Source organism: Lepidochelys olivacea (genome assembly GCF_965140295.1).
Source record: "Lepidochelys olivacea isolate rLepOli2 genome assembly, chromosome: 11".
Lineage (NCBI taxonomy): Eukaryota > Metazoa > Chordata > Testudines > Cheloniidae > Lepidochelys > Lepidochelys olivacea.
The window spans coordinates 52,303,037-52,329,082 of record NC_140421.1 but is presented as its reverse complement, the minus strand read 5'-3'; the positions used below and the strand labels follow the sequence as shown (position 1 = coordinate 52,329,082).

At 39.8% G+C, this 26,046-nt stretch overlaps 1 protein-coding gene across 4 annotated transcripts; it reads left to right on the top strand.

The window, feature by feature from the left end:
- Nucleotides 1–37: 37 nt before the first annotated feature.
- SLC40A1 (solute carrier family 40 member 1) lies at nucleotides 38–20,428 on the top strand. Of its 4 annotated transcripts, XM_084643604.1 has the most exons (8): nucleotides 39–309; nucleotides 2,019–2,086; nucleotides 7,861–8,020; nucleotides 8,974–9,089; nucleotides 9,518–9,644; nucleotides 12,862–13,107; nucleotides 14,976–15,632; nucleotides 17,957–20,428. In XM_084643604.1, the coding sequence occupies exons 1-8, from the start codon at nucleotides 267–269 to the stop codon at nucleotides 18,274–18,276; spliced, it is 1,737 nt and encodes a 578-aa protein (XP_084499730.1). In that variant the 5' UTR covers nucleotides 39–266; the 3' UTR covers nucleotides 18,277–20,428. The 4 variants fall into 4 exon arrangements, with proteins under 4 accessions (XP_084499733.1, XP_084499730.1, XP_084499731.1 ...); XM_084643605.1 differs by lacking the exon at nucleotides 2,019–2,086 and having other exon boundaries at nucleotides 40–309; XM_084643607.1 differs by lacking the exons at nucleotides 2,019–2,086; nucleotides 8,974–9,089 and having other exon boundaries at nucleotides 38–309.
- Nucleotides 20,429–26,046: the final 5,618 nt, after the last annotated feature.

Sequence of the window (26,046 nt, the reverse complement as noted above, 5' to 3'; positions counted from 1 at the left end):
GAGCCCCTTAGGCTGCCCGTAGGAGCGGCCGCGGGAGCTGGGCGCCTGGCTGGGACCCGCCGGCGGTGGAGCGCAGGCCCTCCAGCCGCTGCGCATAAGGCTATCGCTCCCCGACTTCAGCTACAGTGATAGCTAAGTTGGGGAAGACAAACATTCGGAGAAGCCGTGCCCCCTCCTCTCCCCGTGCGTCTCCCCCGCTGTGCCCGCGGCTGGGGTACGGGACTGGCAGCGCAGAAGAGCGAGCGGGAGTCGGGGCGCAAGCTGACATGGCTCGGGCAGCGGAGCAGACAGGCGGCGGAGGCTGCTGTGGTCAGTATCCTGCGGGGAGGACCAGGCTGCGCGGTGGGGCTGCTGGCCGAAGGCGGCTGCTAGAGAAGGGACGCAGCGCGTTTGTGGGGCGCGCTGCTTGGGCAGGAGTGCGAGTGGGTGCGGGGGTGGCACTTCACCCCATGCCGCTCACATGCGGGGGTCACAGGGGAAGGGGGCATGGCATTGTGCGGCTCAGCTGCAGTGGGTAATACAGAGATATTGAGGCCAGAAAGGTTCCTGTTGATCAGGTAGTGCAGCAGTTCTCAAGCTGTGGGTTGGGACCCCAAAGTGAGTTTGGACCCCATTTTAATGGGGTTGCCAGGGCTGGCTTAGACTTGTTGGCCCCTGTGACCAGAGCCCAATGGCTTCAGACCTGGGCATCGGGACTCAGGTGACAGGCCCCCTGCCTGAGGCTGAAGCCCTTGGGCTTTGGCTTTGGCCCCCTACCCACTGGGGGCTTGGGCAGGCTCAGGTTTCAGTCCTTCCCCCTCCTCCCCCCTGGGGTTGCATAGTAATTTTTATTGCCCAAAGGGGGTTGCGGTGCAACGAAGTTTGAGAACCCCTGGTGTAGTGTGAGCTCCTGCCCTACTTTTCTGTGATTCTGTAACACAGGCCATAGAATTACATTCTGTAATTCTTACATCAAGTCTAGTGACTTGAGGTTGAACTTCAGCCTAACATGTATGCGTGCTGTGTATAGAGTGCAGTGTGGAAAGGGTGCATACATAGGTGGTGTAGTGCAGTGTTTCTCAACCTTTTTGATACCAGGGACCAGCTTGCTGCCTTCCTAAACTCTGTGCCTTGCATAATGACGGGTTTCAGAGTAGCAACCGTGTTAGTCTGTATCCACAAAAAGAACAGGAGTACTTGTGGCACCTTAGAGACTAACAAATTTACTTGAGCATAAGCTTTTGTGGGCTACAGCTCACTTCATCGGATGCATGGAGTGGAAAATACAGTAGGATGATTTTATATACACGGGGAACATGAAACAATGGGTGTTACCATACGTTGCAAATAGTTCTTCCAGAATTAGTTCCATAGGTTACAGTCCAATATCAGAGTGATCCAGACTGGAGCTGAAGACCTCAGTCTTGAGATTCAAATTTCCCCTGATGAAACTTAAACTTGAACTATTTGCAACGTATGGTAATACCCATTGTTTCATGTTCTCTATGTATATAAAATCATCATACTGTATTTTCCACTCCATGCATCCAATGAAGTGGGCTGTAGCCCACAAAAGCTTATGCTCAAGTAAATTTGTTAGTCTCTAAGTTGCCACAAGTACTCCTGTTCTTTTTCCTACACTCTGTCAGAGAGATCTCAGGGATTGGTGTTGGTCTGCAGACTGGTCATTGAGAAACACTGGTATTGCATGTTGGATGGGGTGCAATCGGGTGGCACAATGTAAATACGCTCCAAACTTTGTGTATATTTAGCTAGTAAGACCTGTTGAAATATTCAGTGTTTCTTCATTTAGTATAATGGCTTTTTCTCTTGCACAATTGCTATGCTGTAGCTATTCCAGTGTGTGGAATTAAAACATGTATAGCAAACATCTTAGCTTATTTTTGCAATAAAAGACTTTTGCAGTGTAGAGATTGCTGACTTTAAAATGAATAAAACTTAGTAGCAACCAAGGAAGATGCCAAATAGGCAAATGCATCTGAATCCTCTTTAGCATTTATCTCTCACTTTATTTTTAGGATCCTGTGTCAGTTATTTTACATCTGCAAAGTTTCTTCTTTATCTTGGACATTCACTGTCCACTTGGGTAAGTGGAAAAAAATATTTAGTTACATCGCGCAGTGGAACCGCCTTAATCTGCTTTTGACTGATCTGCACTGCATGCTATAATTCATGTAGCAAAGGTGGTCTTTGGCAAAGACTTAATTGCAAAAGTGCTGTGGTGAGCTCTCACTAAGTCTTCATAATCTTCACATGATATGGTACAGTGTATTTGCTAATATTCTAATAAATAAAAGTGCAGTGCTCACAATTGTGTAAGGGCCTGATTCACTACCCTTACGCACACGGAGTAATACCTTACTCCTTGAGGAACGTCATTGAAACCAGTAAGGCTTGTTAAACAGTAAATACTACTCAAAGTGAGTGGAGGATAACAAAATTGAGCCCTATCAAAGTATATTTTGTACTGCTTTGTCCTTGATTTTTATAATTTGAAGGGTTTGTATACCTGTCCAGCAATGTAAATTACTGAATGTTGTACAATGGATTTCCTTGTCTCTGTGCTTATTAACAAACTTCTGTTTTTCTGAAACAGTAACATCCTTACCGGTAGCAAAGTGCCTATTTACTGAAACACTTTCTCCTGTATCTAAACCAACCTTCATTAGCAATTTACAGTGCTTCAAAGTGAACGAAGTAGATCTAGAAACTGATTTGGATGAAATGATCTCCCAGTTCATTAAAATACTATGGAGTGGCAAAATCTAGCCTGAGAAATGCTACATTGTTTAATATCATCTTAATCCAGTATCTTGCAAGTGAATGACAAGTATTAATTACGATGAGTAAAAGCACTTTTTTTTTTTTTTAAAGTAACTCATTCTTGTCTTTCTATGTCTGTTCTAATTTGTAAAATCTGAGGCAGGGACTGGCTTGGTATGTACTTTGTACAGCACTGAACACTCTGTTCTAGGACTACAAGGTTGTATGCCTCACTTTCATTAATGTAAACAATCGCAGTTGTGTTCCCCCTAAGAAGGCCTGGAGAGAGAATAAACTTTAGGTTTAAACAGGTGCTATATAGCAATGAATTATTTTAGTCCAACGACTTCGTTGGTGCTGCTGCTATGAGAAGTAGTGTGCGTTTTGTTGACTGAACATATCTTAACTAGCAGCACATTGAGCCTGATTCTGCTATTGCTACTAACATTGAGTGGCACCTTATGTGAATGGTCCCACTGAAATCCATCAATGGGGATACTGCAGATTAAGGTAAGGCATCATTCAACATGAATAAGAGTGACTGAATCAGAATTTAGGATAATAATCTGGACTACTGCAAACAGTTGAGTGAAAAAGATGTTTGTTTAACAAAAATGTCAGTTTTTAGAAATATTAAACACTAATACACCTTTATTGATTTCAAAAACCCAATTGAGGGTCTGAATCCGCTGTCCCAAATCAGGAAAACTCCTATTTCAGCAACAGAAGTTTAGTCTAACTTTTAAGGCTCAGTCCTGCACTTGTCTAGAAAGTTCTTTAACCCACAATAATTCGTCTTTGGAGCCTAAAATAAGACCTTCAATAATAGAGAGAGGGGGGAGGAGGAAAGAAGGGGAAAGTTATTTTTGGTTTTCGTTTGGTTTTTCTCTGCCCCTCAAGATGGAAACACCTCAACCCAGACCTTTGAAATGGCTTTTGTATAGTTTTCATTCTGAAATATCAGTGATCTGTATTCAAAATACATAATTTTATATAGATAAACCTCTCTTACTCTAGTTGGGGAAAATCTAATCAACTTAAGCACCTGTTCTTAAATACAGGAAGAAACTGTAACTGATTAAACATACTTGCCTCTTATCTCTACGATCCATCGGTCAGAGACCTGAAGGAGGCCCTGAATAAGGCTATTAAGCCCCAGTTAAGCACGCATTTAGGTGCTTTGCTAAAGTATGGCAGAAGCCAAGGACAAGCTACATGCTTTACTGAGCTGGTGCCTTAGGCCCAGTTCCACAGATATCTTCAAATCAGTGGAAGTTAGGAGCCTAAATACCTCTGGGGATCTGGGCCTTAAACCTTATTCTATCAACTATATACAGTACTAGTATAATACAGTGCTAAAATCATCGAACTGCTGTTAAGAGGAATGGTTAGGATAATAGTTTTCATTCATACAGAAATGCGGTTTAATATCCATGTTATGAATGATAAGAAAGATCTCAAGAATAGCAGGATTAAGCATGTTATGTAGTTCTGCCTTTTCATTCAGGCATAAGTCCTGGAACTAGAGCTGTGGGGTGTGCTGCAGCACTCCCGGACGTGCGGTGGTTTCCATTATAAATGCATAACTGGGTAGTTACTTTCTGTTTGTGCTGCTTACTTTTTAATTCACTGTTGTTCTGTGCCACTAATTGATGATCTCTGACTTCTTTTTTTTTTAAAGACCAGTGTGCTTCCCCTGTTGAAAACAGCTAGCTTTGGAGAAGTTGAGGCGATGTGGAATAGTATGAAAGTACTGTGGGTGAACACAATGGATGAAATTGTTCAGTTAATGAACTCCTCAACTGATTCTGTAGCAGTAGCTTTGAGCACTATCACAGTCTAAATAAGACAAAACTGCTTTTTAAAATTTTTTGCATTAATAAAAGCTAGAGTACTGTCCATGTTCATACAATGTAGTACAGGCATAGGGAACCAAGAGAAGGCTACACTTAATATGTATTTGGGTTCTTAGTCTCCAGTAGCAAGATCTTGGCCTGCAGATACTGAGGGAGAAATCTTGAGTGCATTTAAATCAATTGGAGTTTGCCATTGACTTCAGTGAGACCAGGATTTTACCTTGAGAGTAACAGCTGTCACAGTGCATCATTTTCCAATATTTAAAAAGGTGTATGCGGGCAGGGGTTCCATAAAGCTCCTTTTTTATTTAATCAATTTCAACAACTAAAACTTTGATGCAGGAATAGAAGTATATCAGGCCTGCATCATTATGAAAGTAGTGCTTTCTCCTGAATTAACTTTCTACCTGAATGAACAATCAAATAGGTTAGGCAGAATTTAGGGTTCAGTGACCACCTACATATATTTGTAAGTGAAAGTTGAATAAGTAGCTTGAATCATACTGAATTCTCTTGATTCAGAAAGACACTTAAGTTCCATTTATGAAAATTAAATTATGCATACTTTTACACCCCTCTCACAAATAAGGAATGTAAGCATAGCATGTTAGAGGGAAATTTTTTTTGTCCTTACACATGGAGAAGTCAAGTCAATTGTTGGGGGTCTGCCTGTCTGCATGGTCCCAAGCCTGTGGAATTTGAGTGAACGGTGTTGTGACCTGGTGCACCAGCACTGCTTATGTTTGTCCCAGCTGCATCCCCATTACGGTGGGGGTGGCCAGACCAAATTTGAGTGGTGGTGTGATTCTGTGCAAAAGGTTGCAATGCCAGGAGTGAGTGGGCCCAGGTCCCCAGGACAACATCTACCGCTACAATGTGAATGTGGGGTAGACTTGCTCTCCAACCCTCCCTCCACAGGGGCCTCAGTTTCAGATTTTGTCTTGAGCCCCAGTAATTCATGTGGCCCTGCTTCTGACAGCTATCACAGGCACTTGCATAAATGATAGCTTTTAAATTTGTGAGCGTTTGGAGCAACTCATCTCCAGAAGAGCCTCAGTGCGTGTATTCTAAAGAATCCCAAAAGCCAAATTCATCACTGGGGTATATCACTGCTACTCCCCTGGACTTTCAGCAACAATGAATTTGGTCCCAAATGAAGTGACACTTTGGAGGCCTTTTCCTTTATTGTCATCTTGTTCAACTTGTTACAGATTACTCAGTTTCTGGTCTTGCAACAAAAAAAAATTTTTTTAACAAACTTGGAACACTACATTTCAAAGTCCTTTGTACCGCACGGAAAATGATTACTGAGCCTTTGAAGAGGCAGATATCTGAAGAATGTATATTCTATAATAGATTAACATTAGGGACTCTCCTTAACCAAACTGTCTGCCATAGTACACAACTTCTGCAATGCATTTGTTGCAATATATTTCTAAAGTAAATTGGGCTAATGACCTAAATTATGTGGCCTAAATAAATAAAGTAAACATAAAATATTCAATGACCAGCTGTGGATATGTGTATTGCACAGCATTGTTAGTGAATCATAATAATGGAAACTTTTTTTAAAATTTAAGAATGGCTGCCTTTACATAGATCCTTGAATATCTTTAACACTTAGTTGTTTTTAAACTATTGCAATTGCTATCATAAGTTCTGCATCATCTTGTTGGTACTACAATACAGGAAGGATACATTATTTCTAAATACCACTCTTCTGTTGGAAACTTAAGGATGCTTAATTTGAAATCTAGTCAATTTCAAAAACTGAATTAAAATCTGGTTTCATATTCAACACCTGCCCCCTGTCTCCCTACTAATTTGTGGTTTTCCAGTCATGTTTTCCTAAGTAGAAGCTCTGTACAAATGCCAAAGGAATCTGACTCTTCACAGTGGAAACAATACCAAAAGAAATGGTAACTGACTACCTAGGAAATCAGCTTCTCTGCTCTCTTTCAGTTAGCAGTTACAACAGGGGCAGGCAAACTTTTCAGCCTGAGGGCCACATCAGGCTCCAGAAATTGTATGGAGGGCCGGTTAGGGGAGGCTGTGCCTCCCCAAACAGCCAGGCATGGTCCAGCCCCTGCACCAGATCTCTCTTCTCTTCTCCCCCCACCCCCTTGCTTCTTGCCTCCTGAGGCCATGCCCCTGGAACCCCGCCCCCTGACTGTCCCCCGTTCCCCCCACCACATCCAACCATCCCTTCTCCCTGTCCCCTGACTGCCTCCTGCCACCCCATCCAACCCCTCTTTTTTCCTTCCTGATTTCCCCCTTTGCCCCCTGACAGCCCCCGTGGGACCTGTTCCCCACCCTCTGACCACCCCGACCTCTGTCCATGCCTGCCCCCCCAAACTCCCCTGCCCTCTATCCAACTCCCTGCCCCCTTACTGCGCTGCCTGGAACACTGGTGGCTGGAGCCAGCTACGCACAGCGCAGCTCAGAGCACCTGGTCAGGCCAGGCTCTGCAACTGTGCTGCCCCAGGAGCTCGCCATCCTGAGCATTGTGCCAGCAGCGCAGCAAGGTGAGGCCGTGGGGGCGGGGGAACAGCAGGAGAGGGGCTGGGGGACAGCCTCCTGGGCTAGGAGCTCAGGGGCTGGGCAGGAGGGTCCTGTGGGCCAGATGTAGCCCGCAGGCAGTAGTTTGCCCACCTCTGTCTTAGAAGGTATTTTGTAGGTGAAATGTATTCAGACAGAAGTGCTGATTAAAGTTGGCAGTGTCCTTTTAAACTTTTACAGCTAGAATAGATGACAGAGTTGCTTAGTTCCACCCTTTGAAACTTTAGTTTCACATGGACAAAGTTACATTTTCTAAAAGAGCACTGATGATGGTAAGCTTAAACAAATACGTTTGTAGCTGTTGGAGACATCTGAGATGAAGAATCTTCATAAAAATTAGTCTTTCTCTGGCTTCTTGGTTGTAACTAAGGACAGAATTTTGGCTCGTAATACTACCATAGAAAGCCTTTGGTACTATGATGTATTGGGGATAACCAACATTAATTGGGGCCAATAATAATATTGATTTGGACCTCGGCTCCTGCTGACGTTGAAGGGTGCATCATGCACTGAATGGTAGATAGGGCTTATATTGGGAGCAGGAGGGATGGACAGGGAGGTAGTAACAAAGTTCTTAAATGCAATGTTCACATAGGTATTCTTTGTGGAGCTATTAAAACATGGAAATCAGCTACCATCTAGCAAAATGCAAATACTGATACAAATTTTTTTCTTATTTAAGGGAGATCGGATGTGGCACTTTGCAGTATCTGTCTTTCTGGTTGAACTTTATGGAAACAGCCTACTCTTGACTGCTGTCTATGGACTGGTTGTGGCAGGATCAGTTCTCCTTTTGGGAGCCATTATCGGAGATTGGGTGGACAAGAACCCAAGGCTTAAAGGTTAGCAACCTTAGTGGAAGCTATTACTTTATTATGGGGTGACTCAAGCTATTATGGGGTGACTCAAGCTATTATGGGGTGACTCAAGCTATTATGGGGTGACTCAAATTAGAGTTGGAAGAGGAAGCCATCTAAAGCAGCTATCCACATAATGGCATGCTAAAAAGATCAGCTGGTTAAATATGAAAACCAGGCTTAATTTACTAACCATCTAGAAATATGAAACTATTCAGAATAATAATGGACTAAACAATTCTGTATGGATAACATCAAAGATAAGAGAACACCAATTTTAGGCTCTGATCTATTCCTTATTCATGCAAAACTCTTAATTGTAGCTAGAGAGAGAGGGTGAAATCCATGTGAATTTTGCCTAAATAAGGATTGCAGAATCGGTTTCCTGGACTCCAGTAATCTGACAACATAATTTAACACTTCCTTGCTGACTTCCTTCTGTCTGGAAATATTCCACACTGTATATTAGAACTGCCTTTGTAATCTGTTGCTCTTGTATGTTCTCTTCAGTCACCTCTTATGTAGTTACATTAATTGAAAACCCTGTTCTGTAAAATGAAAATTAATTTTAAAGCATTTACACAATAGCACTCACTTTTTTTAAAAACAGTGTTTGGAAGTCTTGCTGAATGGAGGAAAATGCCTATTTTTCTCATTGTATTATACTACTAGGTCAGTGGAACTACACTAAGAATGAATTTGATTCTGTGTATAGACTGTAAAACGGTGGTTGATTCAAAGTTAAAATGAGATCCCTTCACACTATAAAAACAGCTTACCTTTATAAATAAACTTTAATTTTTAAAAGAGAAAATGGGGCGGGGGGAGGACTTGAAGAATATAGCTTGTATAGAAAAAAAATTATTAAATAATTCCAAACATGAAGATGGGGGAATATCCACAGATTCTATGTATATATTTTTTTTAACCTGAAACAGTGGCTCAGACTTCCTTGGTTGTACAGAATGCATCTGTCATCCTGTGTGGTATCATCCTGATGATTGTCTTCTTGTTTAAGACCCAACTTTTGACCTTATACTCTGGATGGCTTCTTGTAAGTACTCAAATTTAAGACTTCTTATGTGTCACTAGTAAAGGAAAGTAACTTGTTAGTTTGACACCAATTGAGCTCTTACAACTGAGGATCTGCCCCACTGAGTCTCTTCCTGTACTCATGGACATCAATGGAGGCTTTGTCATTGGCTTCAATGATGCAGGATCAGGCCATTAAATCCTACTTACTGTTTTTGGCTTTGTTGCAAAAAGGCACAGGGGAACATACCTCTTTGTTAATAAATAAAATAATTGTTTTTAAATCTTCATATTATCATTGTACTGTCTGAAAAGTAACATTTATATGAAATGGTTTAAAATACAGAACTATAATTTTCATTGTCTAAGAAAGTCTGTGTATTTTTAGTCATTAACTTTGTCCATCATTTTACTCATGTTTAACACTTCTTTCCTTTCCTTTTCCTCCAGACCATGTGCTATATCCTGGTTATCACAATAGCAAATATTGCAAATTTGGCCAGCACTGCCACAGCAATCACAATTCAGAGAGACTGGATTGTTGTGGTTGCAGGTGAAGACAGAAGCAAATTGGCAGGTGAAATACATTATTTCCACTATCTAAAAGTGTCTTAACATGTGGGCTTGATTTTTAACAGACTGCAGTTTTACCCTGAAGTCAGCACATTCTTCTCTCACAGCTCCCGGAACATAGAACAACAGTTTAAAAGGGCAGCTTTCCCCCTACCATATTCCTCACTATATCTACAAAGATTAGTAATGACTGTTGTAAAACTCTGATCACAGCATAGTTACCTAGCCATAAAACTATCTACTACTTGTTTTAATCCAACTCTAACACTATCAAGGGAGATCAGTTTTATTTCTGCAAACCAAATATAGAATTTCATCAAATCACCTGTTTAATTCTCAATAGTAAATACATTGACTAACAGGATTTGATTAAGATTTATCAACATCTATTACCATCAAGGGAATCCCATATTCTGAACATTAGAGAGATTAACCCTCTTATTAGGTAAAGTGCACAACTTGTAACCTTTTCTGATTTTTTAAAAATTTTTATTTATCACATTACAAACTCCCTCTTTGTCCCCTATTTTGACCTTGCAGTAGTTTCTTAGCAATTACCTTCTGTAGACCAGTAGTGTCTTAATTTTCTTCAAACACACACCAGTTGTTGATGGAAGTTCCCTTGCAGAGCCTTAATGTTAATGAAGTGAGCTGTAGCTCACGAAAGCTCATGCTCAAATAAATTGGTTAGTCTCTAAGGTGCCACAAGTACTCCTTTTCTTTTTAATGTTAATGGTTCTCATTAATCTTTCTTGTTTGTATTTAGCAAATCACATCCCATCTCTGCCTCAAACAAGAGGTGCAAACAAGAGGTGCACCTGACTTGGGAGAGCTATCATGACGGGGGAGAGCTATCATGTAATAGGTCTAATGTAATAGACAGTATTGCCTTTTTTTGTCCTTCCTCAATTCTGACAGATTAATGCAGCATCATATGGCCATTTCTGTTCTGTATGATTGAGGTATCTATTTCCCAGGCACACAGAAAACCTGTTCCATTTCATAGACTTCTCCCAAGGAGGTTTTTGTGTCTGGTGTGGGTTTTTTATTAGTTATAACAGTATCTAAAACAAAATGAGGATTATATTGTGAGGAATATCTGTAAAATATTTACCTTGATTGTGAAATATGCAGAATGACTAAAGGCCAAAAGAACCTATTTCTCTTCATACTCTTTTCACAAAGAAGGCACACTGCTATGTAATTTAGCAGAACAGGCAGATAAAAGCTACTGTGTTCTCTCCTCACTTATCCCAGATGGTTCTCTCCATCTACCTTGATTCCCATATGGCTTCCCTTCTAACTCATGGTGGGGGAGTAATGCTATTCTCCCAATCTCCTAGAATCATAGAATATCAGGGTTGGAAGGGACCTCAAGAGGTCATCTAGTCCAACCCCCTGCTCAAAGCAGGACCAATCCCCCACTAAATCATCCCCGCGAGGGCTTTGTCAAGCCTGACCTTAAAAACCTCAAAGGTTCTCTCTCAGTAGATCATGCAGGTCTTCATAACTCTGTCTTGTGTGCTTTGATCAGTAGTGAATTGGCTATTAATACTGACACTTAATTTATCTTTAGATTTCAGAGTTAATTCCTTGAAAGGAATTAGCAATTTCAGGCTCTCTGCAGACTCTGGGAAAATACCAGTATATTGGTTTACCCTTGGTTCATCTTTTTACAGAAAGCTTAGCCCAAGATTTTTCCAAAATAGGACTCATAAAATTAGACTCCTATATCTATATTTAAGCACCTACATGTGTGGCCTGTTGTGGGGGGGAGCTGAGCATACAGTGGCTTCTGTCGGCCACAACAGTCAGAAATGTAGGGCCGAAAGGGACCTCGAGAGGTCAAGTCTAGCCCCCTTCACTGGGGCAGGACCAAGTTCAATCTAGACCATCCCTGACAAGTTTGTCCAACCTGTTCTTAAAAGCCTCCAGTTATGGGGATTCCACTACCTCCCTTTTTAGTTAAAGATGGAAGCCTCTTCCAGAGCTTTTAGTTATAAAGTTATTCCTAATGGCACCAGTTCATTGCAAATAAAGGTTAGTCACTGCTATATGCACAGCAACTTGCTGGGAAAAGTAAGGCAAAAGTTTATAGGGTCGGGGGAAGGAAAAGGGAGGACTCTTTCCATTATTGGAATGGAACTATGAGCTATATATTAATGTCAAAACCCAAGGGGACCGCACCTAACTGTGCGTGACTGGAACAGAAGGGGGAGAGAGAACTTTGCTCTCTGAAACTGCAGAATGATTGATGACCACTGTGTGCCCCAGTAAGGCAATTTAGTTATATCAAAGGTCTGCTCTCCTAGATATTGAGGTCAAAAGGGACAATTATGATCTAGTTTGACCTGCATAATGCAGGCCACAATCTCACCTACCCACTCCTGCAATAAACCTCTCACCTATGTCTGAGCTATTGAAGTCCTCAAATCATGGTTTAAAGACTTCAAGGTGCAGAGAATCCTCCAGCAAGTGACCCATGCCCTACGCCGCAGACGAAGGTGAAAAACCCCAAGGGCCTCTTCCAATCTGCCTTGGAGGAAAATTCCTTCCCGACTCCAAATATGGCAATCAGCTGAACCCTGAGCATGTGGGCAAGAGTCACCAGCCAGATACCCAGGAAAGAATTCTCTGTAGTAACTCAGATCCTACCCCATCTAACATCCCATCATATGGTCATTTGTAATTAGAGGTGAACTGAGGAAGCCAATAAATAAATGTTTCAGTATTGTACAGATAGTTTAAGAAATGTCTGTCATCCATTACAGAAATATTTTTTTCATAGGTCATGATCCATTCTGTATTTGGCATTCCCACTAACTTCAAGAGAGTTGCTTCAGAATCAGGCCAGGAATGCATAGTGATCTTTGATGAAAGGGGAATCATTTGAGTATTATTCTGAAGACATTTGATAATTTGTTATCCCTCTTACTTTAATCCAAGTATGCTCAATCATGAACATCTCACTCAGACAAAACTCTGTGACCACAATGGGAGCTGAGTTTGATTAGCTCAATACAATTAAACAAATTTTCATCAGACACAGAAGTATTATACATAAGGGCTAAATCCTGGTCCCAGTGAAGTCAAGAGAAGGTTTGCTATTGGTTTTTGTAGGGACTGGGATTTGGCTCATGTATATGTAATATAACAGAAGATGTATTCATTTTAATCTTCTATAAGTTTTCATTAGTATTTTCCTTATCAAATTATAATAGATATGAATGCTACAGTACGAAGAATTGATCAGCTGACCAATATCTTGGCCCCAATGGCAGTTGGCCAAATAATGACCTTTGGCTCACCAGTGATTGGCTGTGGCTTCATTTCTGGCTGGAACCTGTTGTCTATGTGTCTGGAATATCTGCTGCTCTGGAAAGTCTACCAGAAAACCCCTGCTCTGGCTCTCAAAGCTACTTCAAAAATTGAGGAGTCAGAGCTGAAACAACTGAATGTACAGAAAGGTATCAATGATATCTTAAATATTTTATTATATACACTACATCAATCATACCAAAACTGGAAACCATTCATTTTTCCACTTTATTCTCCTATAGACCATTTTGGTTCTTTTGCTTAACAATACTTTTCAGGATTTTACTCTTTACTGTTAGAGCAACTTGTTTTAGTGTTGGGTGGTGGTACCAATGAACTTAGTTTTGAGTAACAATATTTGAGGTTGCAGATGGCTGGAATACCCCATAAACAGCAGCCAAAGAATGGACATTTTTGGTACACACTCTCTCCTTGAATTGGTCTCTTAACCTCACAAGTTAGAATCCTTCCAGAAACTAGCCAGTTTCACTTATAGAATGTATCCAAAATGTGGCACATGTTGGAATATGAAGTCTAAAGAATATTTTTCCCTTTGAAAAAGGGAGATGTCTAGCAGGGAAATACCACTCAACACACCTAGGAAACAGAGCTTCCAAACATCCTTACCAACGATATTGAATTTGTTGCGGTTGCTGGAAAAAGATACTCTAAACATGAGGTACCACTAAATGAGGACTGCCCTTTCGAATACTTAGGGTTTGATTAGGGCTCTTCAGGAGGGACCAGAGTAGTTCCTGGGGGATGTATGGGGGGGCCATTGTAAGACTAAATACATTCTTTGTAAATTCTAGGATGACTTATAATAGCCTCTTAGAGTAAAAAGATGTGAAGGATGAGGCCATCTTAGCAGTCTACTGCTAGTACTATTCATTACAGTTTAGGAGGTCCTAGTTAGTAACATTCACTGAGTGCTTTTCTTCCTGAGAACACATTTAGCCTCTATAGGGGAGAGTGCCCTGCAGTTAACCCTAGGGTTAATGCTGGAGCAGTGGTGATGTGCTCCAGAAAGAGCCATTGTCACCAATCTCTCGGCATAGGAGAGGTGATGGGGTGAAGTGAAGAGGCTAAAAGGTGAGTACAGCTCCTTGGCGGTCTGAATGGGGCTTCTTCAAGCTCCTTAAGACTAAAGACAAGTAGCAACTGGCAATGTTTAGAAAACCTGTCTCATTACCACTATTAATTTGACTTTGGTTTAAAACTAGACTTGTTAGGGCTGTAAATATGCCTCACACAGGCCTTCCAGTTTGCAGGGATTTGTGCAAAGCTTCATGTTCAAATAAACTCCAGAACACACACTGAATTTCAGTGATGGCTTCCACTCTAGCTGACAGGCCTTTTCAGTCTTTGCCAACTCTCTCCTGACTCTAGGTTTGCAAAAAAATGAGAACCTGGCATGGTGTGTGTGGTGGTGGGGGGGGGGGGATGTCTAGGATTGGAAATCAAGAATGACTGTATTAGAATCCCAGCTCTCACACAGACTCCCTAAGTGGCCTTCAGCAAGTCACTTTATTTCTCTATGTTGATTTACCCACCAATAAGATGGGGAATATTTGCTTACTACCCCTTGGGGTGTTGAGAACGTTTTTAATGTTTGTACAGTGCTTTGAACACTAAAAGCTCTATATAAGTGCCTAGTGGTGTCATTAAGCAAATTATTTTGCACAAGCCATTGCTTAGTGTTCACATCTCACAAGAAACCTAGTGTGAGAAGAACTGTCTCTTCACCAATGTAACACAACAAGCTGCTTTTTAAATCAATGAAAATTAATTTTATTTTTGGTTCCCCTATTCCTTTCTGGATTTAAGGGCATGGGTAGAATGTGAAATATAATAATTTTAACAAAGCTGTTTTTGTAACCTAATTAACCAGAATATAGTTAAAATGACAAACCTCCCTAAAAAGGAAGCACCTTTATTAAATACATACAGCATAATGAGTTATACTCCATAGTTCTTTTGCAGGAAAGCACTTAATAGTTATGTTTCTGTTTTACAGATAGCGAATTGAAGCCCACTGAAGGAGTCCAGTTAATTGAGAAAGATGTAACAGTGTCTGAGCCCCAGCAGGAGAAGGAAATCAGCTGTAGTGCCTGGATTGCTGAACCTTTCATCACATTTCGTGATGGATGGGTTGCATACTACAAGCAACCTGTGTTTCTTGCAGGTCTGGGTCTTGCGTTCCTCTATATGACTGTTCTGGGCTTTGATTGCATTACTACAGGTTATGCATACACTCAGGGTTTGAGTGGTTCTGTGCTAAGCCTTCTGATGGGGGCCTCGGCCATAACTGGAATCATGGGAACAGTAGCCTTTACCTGGCTCCGTCGCAAATGTGGCCTAGTTCGCACAGGCTTCATCTCTGGAATAGCCCAGTTTGCCTGCTTGGTCTCATGTGTGATTTCTGTGTTCATGCCTGGAAGTCCTTTGGATTTGACTGTTTCCCCATTTGCTGACATCCGTACCAGGTTATTGGAAGAACAACCATTGCCTACTGCACGTCCAACTGATATGTCTGAAATATCCTTTACAACTGGAACGCACAACTGGTTAAACAGATCTAGCTCTGTTAACAGTGACCTAGAGATGAGTTCTGACTCTGTGCCTTTAATCTCTGTTAGTCTTCTGTTTGCAGGAGTTATTACTGCTAGAGTTGGTAAGTAATGCCTGTCTATTAAAATCTCTAATATGTGATTATTTTTAATTCTGTTAGTTGTAGATCCTTTTTGTTAAACTCAGATTTTAATAAAGAACCCACAATTGACTGCATTACTCTTACTCATTACTCTTACGGGTAGTGATCAATGGCTCCGTGTCTAGTTGGCAGCTGGTGTCAAGTGAACTGGCCCCAGGACCGACCCCTGGGGCAATCATGTTCAGTATCTTCATAAATGATCTGGAGGGTGGTGTGGATTGCACTCTCAGCAAATTTGCGGATGATGATACTAAACTGGGAGGAGTGGTAGATATGCTGGAGGGCAGGGATAGGATACAGAGGGACCTAGACAAATTGGAGGATTGGGCCAAAAGAAATCTGATGAGGTTCAATAAGGATAAGTGCAGGGTCCTGCACTTAAGACGGAAGAACCCAATGCACAGCTACAGACCAGGGACCGAATGGCTAGGCAGCAATTCTGCGGAAAAGGACCTAGGGGTGACAGTGGACGAGAAGCTGGATATGAGTCAGCAGTGTGCCCTTGTTGCCAAGAAGGCCAGTGGCATTTTGGGATGTATAAGTAGGGGCATAGCGAGCAGATCGAAGGACGTGATCATCCCCTTCTATTCGACATTGGTGAGGCCTCATCTGGAGTACTGTGTCCAGTTTTGGGCCCCACACTACAAGAAGAATGTGGATAAATTGGAAAGAGTCCAGCGAAGGGCAACAAAAATGATTAGGGGTCTGGAACACATTACTTATGAGGAGAGGCTGAGGGAACTGGGATTGTTTAGTCTGCAGAAGAGAAGAATGAGGGGGGATTTGATAGCTGCTTTCAACTACCTGAGAGGTGGTTCCAGAGAGGAAGGTTCTAGACTATTCTCAGTGGTAGAAGAGGACAGGACAAAGAGTAATGGTCTCAAGTTGCAGTGGGGGAGGTTTAGATTGGATATTAGGAAAAACTTTTTCACTAGGAGGGTGGTGAAACACTGGAATGCGTTGCCTAGGGAGGTGGTAGAATCTCCTTCCTTGGAGGTTTTTAAGGTCAGGCTTGACAAAGCCCTGGCTGGGATGATTTAATTGGGGATTGGTCCTGCTTTTGAGCAGCGGGTTGGACTAGATGACCTCCTGAGGTCCCTTCCAACCCTGATATTCTATGATTCATAACAAGCCTAAAACTTGTGGTATTTGATCTTGCAGTAGTCTGGTCTATGTAGTTACTGTAGCCCTAGTTTCTTGTGTATAATATTGCACAATGCCTTCTTTAATTCATAATTTTCTTTACTCAGTACCATGTGTAAAAATATGTAGTATATTCTCTCATGAGAAGGAATTAAGTATTTGCAGATGTTTAATTAAAATTGCTATATATTTGACAATATTTAATTAAAGCTTTGAGGATTTGCTAGATAGCCTAGTATTAACATCTCAACAGAATCAAAGAGCATAACAGTTTAATTGCATGAATGAAACAATGTATAACTATCATTTTGTAGTTCTGCTCTTACTCTTATGGCTTCTCTATCATTTTGTTTTGGGAGGAGGAAGTACTTGGCTTGCATGCATTTAGGGTTACTTGCAAAGAAAATTTTAAATCCTAACTAAACAGATTAATCGGGCACAGGAGCTACTACAATGAGTTTCTTCTTGAAATCAAACTTTCCTGCAGTGTTTACAGTTGAAAACATGCACTCCCCCACCCCCCCCAACACAGTAATCTCTCCACAGGACAGAACTATTATTTATTAGTCACAAACCTTAAATGGAGATGACAACTGGAATGAAATTCTTTAAACAATAAGTAGACTTTAGTTATAGTCTACATGATGTGCTCTAAATTTCTTTAATTTTACATTGGAAAAAAATTAATTTTACTGTATCTGTACATTTTCTCTTTTGCACATGGAGAATTTAAACTAGTTAAAGAAATTTAATGTTTATTACAATATTTACCTTACTTAGTTTTAGTATGAGTGTCAGATAATCCAGATTTTTTCACAATCCTAGAGTATTTCCATTCTCTCATCAATAAGGATTGTTGTATAAAGCATTGTTTGACAGGCATACTTGGTTCAGTGTTGCACCAGTTCTCTCTTCATCAGAAATAGCAGCAAAGGGCCAAATTCTGCCCTTAGTTACACTGGTGGGAAATCTGCTCAAGTCAGATGAGAGCACAGCTTGACCCAGATGTTTGACTTCAAATCAATGCTCCTCATAATGAAGATTGGGTTGGTAAAGAAATAACTGTAGAATGAGATTCCTTTGGAAATCTAACCTTTCCATATAGATAATTAAGGTTTTTCCTCTTTGGTTTTTCCCAATAGGCCTCTGGTCCTTTGATTTGACTGTCACACAGTTGCTCCAAGAAAATGTGATAGAGTCTGAAAGAGGCATTATAAATGGTGTCCAGAACTCCATGAATTACCTTCTTGATCTGCTGCATTTCATCATGGTCATCCTGGCCCCCAACCCTGAAGCTTTCGGCTTACTGGTGCTTATTTCTGTGTCCTTTGTTGCAATGGGCCACATAATGTACTTCCGATTTGCTCAAAAAACCTTGGGGAATCAGCTCTTTGCTTGCTGTGGTCTTAAATCCAAAGCAGTCTCTAATGATTCGCCACCTTGTAATTCATCCACTGTTTAGGGGGTCTCAAACTATTGCCACCTCCTCTTTAATTATAAGACAAGTATGCAGTTAGAGGCTTCAAAGTAGCCATAAAGGGCAAAGTAAGGTGTTTCTCTACAGTTTAACACAGTCACTTCATACTCACTTCAGTAACACACTCATTTCAAGGGAGCCCTCCAAACCAGCTAAGAAACTTGGCCAAATTATCCATATGTTTCAAGTTTGGGTTAAAAGGAAATTACTCAGATGCTAAATTTAGGGTTTAAACTGAATCACCAAAATATGTATTATAGGAATGCAACAATATTTTATCATTTTAATTTTGAATATCTTCCCTTTTAACCATGATGAAGACTATGGCCTCACTGGCATAAATACATACTCTTTAGCTGATATACATGTGTAGTCTTCACCTGAACTCAGAGCAGTTATTTGCCCATTGAGTAATATAGTTCATGTTTATTAGCTTGAGTAAAACTTGTCTTATGTTTATATTTTATTGGGTTTTTCCCCTTTACATAAATGTTGTGGTTTCTGCCTGTATGCTGCTCCAGTTAAGAGAACTGGATTCTTTTTCTAAACTGTCTGAAATGTTATGCTGTTAACATGTGAAATGTTAAACAAGTTGTATGTACTGTGTATTTTTTAAGTTCTGATGTTTGTCTAAAATCTGACGTTTGTCCAAAATATATCTGTGCCTTTGTCTGTGTTTTTGATGAACTTTAGAGAAACACCTTTGCAGTTTTATCTTATACTATTCTAGTTCATGAATAAATAAGTACAAAATATTGTATTACATGTATGTAGCACTTCATAAAATTAAGTACAGTATAACCAAGTAAGCCGAAGCTATAAATGTAATGTAGCATTGTAAAGCAAAGCTTTTCTATTAAAGCACACCAAATGTGCTAAAGAAGGTTTGACAGAGCAGATCGTGTAAAGGATAATGAGTTTGGATATACAGAGATAGGCTAAGGGCTAAATCTACTGGTCACCTTTCTGAAAATTATCAGAATATGAGCAGCTTCAGTTTCATTTTAATCTAATGCCATTGCTTTAAGAAACCCCAACATCAGCCTGGTGTATTAGAAAATTATTACTAATCCAGGCTAAACTAAATGTAAAGGAAAACTTAAAATATTTTATAAACATTGATGCATCTTTTTTAATTCTCTTGTAAAACATTGTACACTTTTTAAATTACTAGAAACATGTATTTTTAAACATCTGTAAAACAAGCCTGTGACCGTTTGACCCTTTTTAAAGCAATTTTGGGAAGAACAGTGGACAGTGACCTTTTTTTTTTTTTTAAAGGAGAAGGTCATTTTTCAATGTGCAGGTATGGGCAGAGCTCTTTACATTAACCATTTATGCACTTTTGTGGAAACTGCAGTAATGTTGCTTTAGTATTCTGAGTTTCCTATGGTAGGACTTTTAAACAATGTTAGGAAGTCTTTGTAAAATGTTGCAAAAAATATTATTTTTTTCACTTTGACTTTTTTGTACTATCTTTCAAACAGCCTTGTGTTAGCCAACTTCAACCTTGGTGCAAGCAGGCACAGCTCCATTGAAACTATTGGTGTTTACACCATGGCTGAATCTGGGTCACTTTCCTCAACTGTGATAACTTCTATTTCTATTTAAAATAGAATGTAAAAAAATTTAGTATTTGTTTGACCAAGATTTTTTGAAAAAATCTGAAGTGAATGCATGAGGATCCCATATCAAATCTAAACTTTAAATGAAGTAGTAGCCCTCAAAATTCAGTAAGTGCTTGTAACAGTCCCTTTTTTCCTCTAAAGGATCAACGTTAATCATTGATTCTTTACCAAATGGCACTCAGGAACTTTCCTTAGATTTATAATTGTTTCTACTTTCCAACGAAGAATCTGGTTTTGCACTGTAATAATGTCACATGTATAAACACATTTTTTTAAACAAATTAGTGGTTCAATCCTGGGGCATAACTCCTGAAGGAAATTTGAGTTTTGCCATCAACAGAACTTTAAGTCAGGAAAGACATTAAATCAGGTTTTGTTTGTGTGGACTGTCTAATCATGTTTTATAGAATGGTTACCTATAATGTTAGACATTGAAGACTATGGAGTTATACTAAAGACTAATGTCCACTTGGGGCAGTGGACTAAACAATAAAATCTAGATCTCTGAATTGCTAAATGTGTTACTTTATTTCTGATTATCTGTAATCTCAGTTGAGACCACATTCTAATATTGAATGTGAATAAAGATTACTCACTCTACTAGTGCGCTCATTAAAGTCAATGGGACTATTTGTGGCATAAAATGTTACTCCTACATAAGAACTTAACTTTACTTTGTATCATTAGGGAGCCTGATATTTCATATTTTGCACACACCAAATGCCCACTGATTTGAATGAGAGTTTAGGGTATACAAGCAATGGGTGCAACTGGGTGCCAAGAGATAATCCTAAAGAATAACCCTTCTTACTCCCATTTATTTCATAAGACTAGAATGCTTTGGACCTAGCCTAAACATATCAGGAAACACACGTACTGTTTAAGTACATGTGTATGTGTGCCATTTGTGCTTTGAAGCACTGTGGGCCCTGAAGTAGGCTGTCTTTATGGGAGTTTTGCTGAGTAAGCACTTTAGGAAGAAGCCTGTTATCTTTTCTTTTAATTAAACATGCCCAAATTAGATGGGAGAGGGGAACCTCTTAATGTGCATAGTAAAACAAATATTACTATTCCTATGTTACACTTTTATGTAGGTTATAGTAGTTTCTCATAAATAAAACTTGTGAATAAATCTGGATGAGCAGCTTTAGTTCTATTTGGTTTTATTCTGTGTATATAGGTGGGTATATTTGATGGATCAGAATCTGCCACATTTTAGACTGTTTTATAATCGGAATACTTTGGCCTGTTCCTCAATTTAAAGCTTGATAGATACTATCGGGAAGTGCAAACAAATGGGGTAAAACAGGTAACAAAAGGTACCAAGGTCTGTCTGGTGGAGTAACATCATGGTCCCATTGAAGTCATTGGCAAAACTCTCTACCTCAATGGGGCCAAAAATTCATCCCTGCATGGAGACCAAAAACATCTCCAGACTTCAGATATTTTTGTTTAGTGTGTGGTATTGCTTTGGAGCACTTATTCTTAAAACTACACAAATTTAATACAGAGCATGAATGTTTTATGCAAGGCCTCTTCTATTAAATGTTCTATTCATTTTAAAAAAATAGAAGGCCAGAAAGGACTACTGTGCTCAAGTCTGACTGCTGATATAACACAGGTTATAGGGCTTTTCTGAATTAATTCTTATTTGAGCTAGAGCATATATTTTAGAAAAATAGCCAATGGCTGGTCTTCCTAAGTTATGTCATGCTATGGTCTATAAGTCAATTATGCCACATGAGAATTGGAATACTATAAATTTAAAGTAGAGTTGTTGCACAATTAAAATATGAATAGAAGAAATCAACATCTATACCATAAAGAACAATCTAACAGACTCTTATTTAGGAATTAAATTTATATTACAAAGTCAAATTACATTTAGTTACTTCAATTCTTAGGTGGTGGTGGTGAAGATAATCTCACCTCTTAGAAAATACTGGAATACTAAATATGCTGTGCTTCACCTGTGCAGAGTACACATAATGTATACAATGTAAAATTATTTATATGTGGATTTTTTTCTTCACCTAAGTGATGATCATGAGGCCTAAGCTTGAGAGTTGTTGAGTTCCCTAAAATCCCTTGGAATTCAATACATATTGCTGTAGATCCTCTTAAGTGGCATCAAAATATATACTGATCCTGATAAAGCTAAGCAGCCCCTAAGCAATAAACTCTCCTGCAAGAATAATACCATATTCCATAGTTGATCATTTTGAGCATGGGAACTGTTTGATACATTTTCTTTTCAAAACTTAAAAATGAGTGTTTTCTACATGGGATCATTCTAATGTGGGTTTTAAAACTGAACTGTGGTAAAAAGCAAAGGACATAGCAAACTTGTTCCCTTCCTCTCCAGCTACTCTTTGCCTATGGTTCAAGGAAAATGTCTATTACTATTCAGAAATTTAAGAGTAAATAAAGCTGCTGGGTACAAGCTCACTTAACATCCTGTAACTGCAGCATTTTGTTCTATAGAATGTACAGTGTAATTCCCTGGTTTCTAAAAAGCACTTGTTTCAGTATTATTTTGGCCACATCCCCATCAGTACCTTCTGCATTCTCTCCCCTCTAAGCCCTAATCATCCCCAGTCACAGTATTCACCATTACATTCCCACCATGTGGAAGACTGGAGAGAACTCCTTTGAGACCAACACTTAGCCATTGTTGGACCAGCGTGAAGCCCTTCCACCTCACTGGGGGCAGAGTGTGCTCCAGGTACTAAGGAGCATTCACAGACCCTGCTGCTGTCTTCATCTTCAGCTATCGGTCACACCAAGCAAGTTACCTAAAGGCAAACAGAGTAATGGAAATAGGCAACTTGAGTGTTGCTTTTTCCTCTCGGGTGGTTCAAACAATTAGTGAATTTCAGTGCTTTTAAAACTGAAAGATTGATGGACATCATTGACTGGTAGCTGCCAGGAAGACTAGATCCTGCACAGTCCTGAAACAGTGCTTCACAGCTGCAAGCAAGTGAGGTTTATTTTATCCTATGCTTACTTGAGGCTAAGTTTCTGGTAGAGAAAAGTCAAACTAGCACAACCAACTTCTCTGTAATCTGTCCCCTGATTTCACTATGGGTGGATCATTCTGGATCTGTTCCTGTTCCCTTTAAATCAATGGGAGTTTTGACATTGACTTCAAATGGTAGTGTGATTGGACCCTCCGTTTCTACCTTAAATTAGGTAGACTTAGTGTTTAAAGTGTGGAGGACAGAAAACTGAACAAGTATGTTTACTTAAAGACATGCAAACTGTGAGGACAAAGTGCATGCTGTTCTGTAATGCTTTATACAAATACTTCAACCTGCCCTACATTTCATTGTAGTTAAACTTTTCCTTTATTGCATTTTGGCAGAAGAAAAGTACACAACAAAGTGCAGAGAGCAATCCTATTCCAAATACATGTAATAAAGTGGATATCCACAGTAAAGTGGATGTTACACATGCAAGCACAGAGTTCTAACTCTGTTACAAGGCAAGTATCTTTCTCTATGTTTATACTTAAAGGGCCTATTTCTGATCCCACAGCAGTTGAGGGGATGAGTGTGACATTGTAACAAACATTGCTATTTGCGGTTTATTGATCACTGTGCTGCACCAAACATCCCTCGGTCTGTCTGCAACATAAAAGAAAAAAGACATACTCAATAGAATTAACAAATAGCCAATTATGAGAGTTCTATGGAACCATAAATGAAATGTTTCAGTATATGCAGCTAGTAATACAGGTACAGCCAGTGTCTATTATTTCTAAGAGGGAAAGATGGATTATAGACTATTGCTACCATCTAGCCAACATATACTGTCACAGAGTCTGAAGAAAATTTGGTATATATAATAGATCTATAAAAAGCCTATAGTCTATTGCTAAAACTGCAAAGTGTAGCATAGTTTCATAGTCTGTTTAACCCAGTTTTATCCTGCACAACCCCTGTACAGCCTGTGATCCAATTCAGGTATTGACTTTTGATGCTTGGTAACCACCAGTCAATTATTTTCCAGGGTTCTGTCTAATAGACGGCTTGCCCTATTCATAGCTCCAATAAATGTAGCTTTTGTTTCTATTTAAGATCCTGAATTTAGCTGGCAGTCTATAGTCAGCCTGTGAAACTTGCTATTACAGGCTGTTCTGCATGGACATTAAAGATTTCAGGAAACACTTTATAAGAGTTGGGGTTTGCCTTGATATCCTTAGTCAAAGCCACCTCCCCATTGCAGTGTGCCTTGGTCAAATTTCCCACAGCAGGGATGCAGCAGACCCTTGTTCTAAAACACCAGGTAATAGCCACTGCCTCACTGTGCAAGTGAGCTGAGGTTAGAAAATAATGCATGATATAAAGGTCCTCATATGTAGGACCTTTAATGTATGTCAAGCCACTTCAGAGATTTTATCTTGAGCCCAAGGAATCAGAATGATGCCTTCTGACTAATGTCCTTATGTATACTTTTCATGGGAAACCTGCAAACATTCTCTAAATAAATGGGATCTGTCTCATTATTGCTTAGCATAAGGGCATACCTTTGTTAGCAGAGACACAAACATCATTGTCCTACATCTATTGACTGACCTTCAGAAAGTATTTCACAATATGCTTTGCTTTTAAGTGCCATAAATATCATTACAGAGGACCTTAGACTATGTATGTTATATGTCTACATACACAATATTTTAAGGTATCCTCTAGAGATGCTTCAGGCAAGGTACATCTTTGGTCTTAAGGAGATTATAAGTGTCCCTTTAACATACAAAAATAATACTTAGATTTTCGCCCTCTTATTACTGGCAGTTCATTTCCTGAAGCTGACCATGCTAGACATAAGCAGTGACTGAAAAAGGCAGGCAGAAGCAGGAAGGGGGCAATTTGCCAATGTTAGAAATATTTGTTCAGCTGTTCCTGGAGTGAGGCCAGTCAAAGTTACTGATTATAGTACAAAATGCCCTGCACTCCAGTTTTCCACAGAAGGGTAAAGTGGGGAAAAAACAAAACACTAAAATACAGAAATCATTGTTATGGTATAACTTTGACTAAAGATTCTAAGGGAGAAAACTGAGCAAATCCATACTGAGAAAATTGTTTTTAATTCACTGTGTATGCATGTTTTGTTTTATATATTAATATAAAATATATATATATATATATAGTGTGACCAAAAAAAAATAGGAGTCAAGTCAGCAGTAACTCTGCATTACCAGATGCAAACCTCCACTGCTAGAGCGTTGGAGGAGCTAGCAACATGGTCCACATGGCACCTAATTTCAGGTTGATTTGGGGAGGGAGCTAAATTAACGGAGCTTGGAAGAAGCCCTGTGGAAATCTTAGGATGCACCACAAATATGGGCATCAGCGGGTTGAGAGGATGGAATCTAATGCTAGTTCTGTGAGGAGTGGGAAACATCCCATCTTCATTATTAGGACAACCAGGAGGATCTCTGAGTGGAAACCCATAAAAAAAAAATCATGCTTGGAGTAGCATATGCCTAGGTCTCGAACTTAGGCCAGTATCCTGTCTTCTGATAGTGGCCAGTGCCAGGTACCCCAGAGGGAATGAACAAAACAGGTAATCATCAAGTAATCCATCCCCTGTCACCCGTTCCCATCTTCTGGCAAACAGAGGCTAGGGACACCATTCCTTCCCATCCTGCCTAATAGCTATTGATGGACCTATCATCCACGAATCTATCTAGTTCTTTTTTGAACCCTGTAACGGTCTTGGCCTTCACAACATCCTCCAGCAACGAGTTCCACCAGGTTGACTGTGCGTTGTGTGAAGAAATACTTCCTTTTATTTGTTTTAAACCTGCTGCCTATTAATTTCATTTGGTGACCTCTAGTTCTTGTGTTATGAAAAGTAGTAAACAACACTTCCTTATCTACTTTCTCTAATCCAGTCATGATTTTATAGACCTCAATCATATCTCCCTTTAGCCATCTCTTTTCCAAGCTGAAAAGTCCCAGTCTTATTAATCTCTCCCCATAAAGAAGCGGTTCCATACCCCTAATCATTTTTGTTTCCATTTTCTGAACGTTTTCCAATTCCAATATATCTTTTTTGAGATGGGGCGACCACATCTGCACACACTATTCACGATGTGGGTGTACCAAGAATTTATATAGAG

Coding starts and splice junctions, on each gene's coding strand:
- SLC40A1 (XM_084643604.1), top strand. CDS start 267: ATGGCTCGGGCAGCGGAGCAGACAGGCGGCGGAGGCTGCTGTG. Junction 9,090..9,517: donor TATACTCTGGATGGCTTCTT/GTAAGTACTCAA, acceptor CTTTTCCTCCAG/ACCATGTGCTATATCCTGGT. Junction 13,108..14,975: donor ACAACTGAATGTACAGAAAG/GTATCAATGATA, acceptor TCTGTTTTACAG/ATAGCGAATTGAAGCCCACT.